The following is a 5,612-nucleotide window of genomic DNA, read 5'->3' as shown; positions in this document are numbered from 1 at the left end:
CTTAACCTATATTCTTAGAACACAAATTAGCAGAATTCTTGAATTAATAGGGACTAGCAATGCCTAATCCATTGAAATTTGTTTTCTGTTTTAACCTTTTTATTTAACATAGAGACAGATTAAGAAAAAGAAGGGTGTACTTGTGCATATGATTAGGTGAAGAGAAAAGGAAAACAGATGAAAATCTCAGGAGTTAACGGATTGAGATGCTGCTAATGGCTAATGCAAATGACTGCTTTTCTCATTGTTTAGATTAGCTTTAAAAAAAAAAAAGAATTATTGAGTGGTATCTTTCAACCCAAATTAAATTATTATTATGAAAGAATATTCTGTATATTTATTTATATCATACATTGAATCAATATACACGTTTAGAGTTCTACCCACATAAGATTATGATGATACAAAATTTATTTAATGTAATCTCTAATTTCTTCGTAAAATCTTAAAAGCAAAAAAAAAAAATACTGAAAATAAAAATAAAAAATAAAAACATAAGCTAAAGATAATTGTTACAAGTTACAACCATTTACCCCTAATCAATGCACGCACGTTTCTTTGTCGATAACGCAAAACACTTTTAAGTTGTTTGAAATTTTTCTATTGGTAATTGAAAAGGATACGTCTAATTAGTGTTGTAGAGGAAAAAGATGTCTACTTCGTTTTGCATATCTTACAGATGTTCAATCACATAATTAAAACCATAAAGCCTATAATTCAGACTTCAAATACGTTCACCAACGTTCTTTAGTAAATTAACCTTAGCCGAAAAACTAGCTTGTGACTCATTAACCACCACTTTTTTGAGATAAATGGTCGATTTATATGGTTTACTTAGGTAGTTCATTATTTTTAAGAGTATTTAGTAGTTCCTTGAAAAAAACATAGTTGTAAATTTGGTAGTTGAAATTTTGATTTAACTCTTGAAATCTTTAAATCAAACAACTTTGCAATTTAAATCTCGTTACAATTTTATATTTTATATATTTAATTTACTTTTTTTAATTTTGCATAAACTCTCGATTTTCTCTATGCATAAGGATAGATGGTAAACATAGATATAAAATCTTCATACATAGTTTAATTTATACACTAAACTCATCTAATAAAATGTCCAAACATTACCAAAGAATGAATTTGATGTAAGAAAAACAATTAATGAGAAATAATTCATGAATTAATTGAAAATGAAAATTACCAAGAAAACGTAGTGTAAAAATGATCACTTCATGATGTAAGAAAATATTTCTTTTTTTTTTTTTTCCCTATACCAAAGTTAAGCATTCAATTAGTTTCATCGGAATGAAATTTTCTCACATACGATGCATTTTTTATGGAACGCATTGAGAATACATCTCAACCATATAATTGGAATAAACATAATCCAAAACAAGTTAGAAAACGAGGTCTCTTACATGTTACATCACAAAATAAAAAGGATCAGCATTCACCAATGTTCTGAAGAAAGGTAAGAGGAATAATCTACACAACATCATAATAATAATACAGACACATCTTTTCATAGGGTAATAGATCACTATATAGGTACAACAGTTTCAAATTTCTCACATACATTTTTATCTTTCTTCAACTTTTAACTATGCAAAGGTAAGACTTGATGCCAGTATATCATGAAAAGAGGAAAAATGTATGCAGAAAAACATAATAGAATAACAACTCCCTAAAGCTAGTCGTAATATTAGAATTAAGAATCTCATTTGGTTAAAGCTTAATTATTTATTACTTATTTTTATTACTGAAAAAGCATAAGAATGCATGGTCTCGGTCCGAATTCAGGGCAATCCTGCAAGAAGCTTCCAATACCAAGCCATGTATTTGCCATGGATGGACCATAGCCAAGTGAGCCAACTCTTGTTCAATTAGATTCATTATTCTCAAAACACATGCTTGGTAATGACACCTTTGTGATATCTTAAAGGCTATTGAACAATTTAGAAACAAAATGTTATCTTATTTCATATTGAGCAACTAGAGGGGGAGTGAGTATAATTATACTACACCTCACGGGTTAGTGTAATTTACCCAATTTTTTAATGTCTATTATGACTATCCTCAACTCTATAGACTGACTCAAGACAGCACAGCATCAAGGAGGGCAGCCCAAGGTTTAAATCCAAAAATATGTGATTGATGGTAACCCAAACATATTACAATTTGGGCTGCTATCTAGAAAAACAAGGCCTCAACTATTAGTCTATTATAGACCAAAGCATAGACAACATAGTTCAACCAAATGCCACTAGCTTGATAACATTGAACATCAATTCATTTACATCCTAATTCTACATCTACAAAAGCTAGAAGTTACTCAATTTGAATTGGTTCTGCCAGTGACACAAAACCAATGAGTACATAAATCATGTATTATATGTCTAAGTTGTCAACAGATTACTGCAAGACATAATCTATACATACATGTGGTTTTCGTAGTGAAGTAAAAACCATAACCACAATAAGCACTCCTAAATATCAAAAGCCCTTAGTTAGGTCAAATTTCAAAATATAGAATAAGAATGAAGTTGTATTTGGCTTGTGTTTAAATTAATTTAATTTTGCTTGAAATAATGCATGATCTAAAAGCTTAATAAGGAAGATCGTTAAAACAAAGTGAATATTTTCCTTAAAATCATTATAATCCCAAGCATACTAAGTAAAACCCTAATTCAGGGATTTGCGAGGAAAGCTACAACTAAGGAAACTTTCTATTTGAGAGGCTTTTATTTTCCAAACCATTTCTTAGCCGAAAAAAGAAAAAGCAAGCTAGGGAGTGGAAAAACGCAACCACCGAGAAGTCTAAAGACCATAATTCAAAATTTAACCTAAAAGGAAAACTGTAGACGTTAAATGTTATAAGAAATTAAAATTGTGAAACTAAACATTCCCTTGCAAGTCTTAATTACTGTATCTAGTTCTTGTCCGATGACCACGGAGGTCAACAAAGCAAGCAAAGCTATCATAACCAAATTCCAGCAAAACAAGTCACCGAGAAACTATAATACCAAAAAGAAAGCTCTTGGTCTACTGGGGATAAGATGGTTGGTAATAATGTTGCAGACCATAACCACCATAGGCAGAGGCAGTACCATCATAATAACCAGATGGTACATGTGGCTCGGAAGAATTCAGATGAGAACCACTTTGACCAGGGTTCACACTGGGACCCATCGGGACACCAGCAAGACCATAAGGCCCAGTTGAAGCACCTTGGTAAGGTGAGATGCTTGGGGCTGGCGCCACCATGCCATAAGGCGTGGCTCTCATGTATGGATTTGAGTTTTCTGGCAACAAACCTGTTGAATGGAAGTGAGGTTGTTGGTACTGATGGATGGTTGAACCAGCACTGTTGACATTATTCAGGACTGCTGCTGGCCCAGCTGGAGCAGACATTCGAGGACGCTTGTTTCCACTATGTTGCTGCTTATGCTGGGGAGGCTTTCTAGCAAAAGCTGGTGTGGAATGCTTTACATTTGGCTTCTGCTTCTTCAATTGCTCTATACGCTGTTCAAGGCCTGCACGCGGATATTCAGCATCAAGGTTATGATTCTCGATAACCTTGATTACTGATTTCAGCGCGTGGATTTCTCTAGCTGTGATCTCGCCCTGTAAAAACACCATAATAAGTGTAATAAGAACCGACAACATGCACCATGCAACACAATCAATCAAGGATGAGGCACACATACCATTGACTTCCCTTCCTCAGAAAGTCTTTGAGCAAGTTTTTGAGACTCACTGAGATAAGCTTCCAATATGGGAACCGGTTGTATCTTGTCAGTAAGGTTAAACTCAAAAACATATTTCACAGCCAGAATATGTTTGCCCTTATCTATAAGCTTCTGAACAAGAGCTGCAAAACACACATACACAGTGTCTTCCACATTAAAAACCACCAAAATGGTGACATTGGAAATCCAATATCAGTCCTGTCACTATCTCAAATTACAAGCTCACGTCCATTTTCCAAAAGCTAAAGGAAACAATGACATACACAGTTAGTATTACTGCAACTACTGAAAATCTAACATGTTCCACAACTTATGATGCCCAAACACTTGATTTTTGTTCAACTATGCATATTGAATGTGCATATGCATCAAATACTAACATATTAAACTTCTTACATTGTCAATAACTTTTTCATAAATTTCAGAATATACCTATGGTACCATCTATGCAGCATAGTATACCACTAGTTTAAAGCAAAAAATGGAAACAAAACACAATAAAAAGCCATCGGAAGCTCGAATAAAACCTCACCGGGAACCTTCTCGGTCAAACCAATGATCTGGTACAGCTCAGGGAGCTCATCATTAGCAGCAGCCATAGCCGAGAAAGTGGCAAGCTCATTCAATGTCAGCTCAGGAAGCAAACTATAAGCAGCCGCAAAATGCAAGAAAGCCATTGCACCCACTGCATCACCACCAGCACCATTCTCACTCACCAAGCTTCCTTTCCAATCATCAGCAATCTTCTTCGCCTTCTTCTTCACTTTGTCACTCAGATTGGGACCCACAGCCCTCAGCTGCTGGAACAACACATTGCAACTCCTCTTCATTTTCTTCATTTCCAAAGAATACCTAGCCGCAACTTCACCACCATAAATCCCATCCATGGAGGCCAGAACCATATCAGCAGGATCAGGTGCAATCTTCAACGCAGTCCTAAGCTCAGCCTTGATCACAGCCTTGTCCCTCATATTCTCCCCAATGTAATCCCTCAACGCTTTCCCATTCATGCTCTTGCACAATGCACATAGCGCTTCGGCGTGGCTCTTCGTACCAGAAGGAACGTTCTCGTTGGTGCGAATTGGATCTGAAGAGGAGGAAGGATCGTTGGGTAGTGCGGGAAAGTGTGTAACTTTGGGGTTTTGGTCAGAGGAAGCTGGTGATGGTGATGGTTCGTTAGGATTAGGATTATTAGGGTTAGGGTTAGGGTTAGGGTTGTTGGTTTGTTGTTGAGATTCGAGAGATTGAAGGTGGAGGAAGCGTTGAGAGAGGGAGTCGTGGAGGGAAGTGAAGTGGGAATCGAGTTGGTGCCATGAGAGAGGGAGAGAAAGAGAAGGAAGAGAAGAAGAAGAAGAAGAGAGGAGTTGAGAGTGAGAATGAAGAAGATCATCGAAGGCTTTCTTGAGGTTCTGTTTCTTTGAATCAACGAGTTCCAGAGCTGCTGAAATCGTTTTCAATGTCGCCATTCTTTTCTTCTTCTTCTTTTCTGCCTTGCTTATTATTAGAGACACACAAATTTTATAAGATTAATAAAAAAATTATAATTAATATAACTTTTTAAAAGAAAATGTGTTGAGAAAGGGGAAAAAAAGAAAAAAATGGAAGAATGAGAAGAAGACATAAAGATGCTGAAATAGAGGAGAAAAATTTTAAAAAAAAAAAAATAGAAGAAGAATATCGATCTCACTTTTCTAATTTTTTTTGGATGATTTGTTCATTTGATATTAAGAAGAAAATAACAAAAATATTATTTGCATTCAAAAAATTTTGTTTCTCACGAGCTAATGTGCCCAAAAACAAAAAGAATATTTTTGGTTGGCTACAAGTTTAGGCTTAATCCAAAAATTGGACCCTAATGGATTTCAA

At 35.1% G+C, this 5,612-nt stretch overlaps 1 protein-coding gene across 1 annotated transcript; it reads right to left on the bottom strand.

Annotated features, from left to right (window-relative positions):
- Positions 1,424–5,316, bottom strand: LOC107609423 (FRIGIDA-like protein 1). Its single transcript, XM_016311399.2, has 3 exons — positions 4,279–5,316; positions 3,705–3,868; positions 1,424–3,621 (listed from the first exon to the last, which is right to left on the bottom strand). Exons 1-3 carry the CDS (start codon positions 5,210–5,212, stop codon positions 3,040–3,042), a joined length of 1,680 nt encoding a protein of 559 aa, XP_016166885.1. The 5' UTR covers positions 5,213–5,316; the 3' UTR covers positions 1,424–3,039.

The sequence above is a fragment of the Arachis ipaensis genome, chromosome B07, assembly GCF_000816755.2.
Source record: "Arachis ipaensis cultivar K30076 chromosome B07, Araip1.1, whole genome shotgun sequence".
NCBI lineage: Eukaryota > Viridiplantae > Streptophyta > Magnoliopsida > Fabales > Fabaceae > Arachis > Arachis ipaensis.
This window is presented reverse-complemented; position numbering and strand designations above follow the sequence as displayed.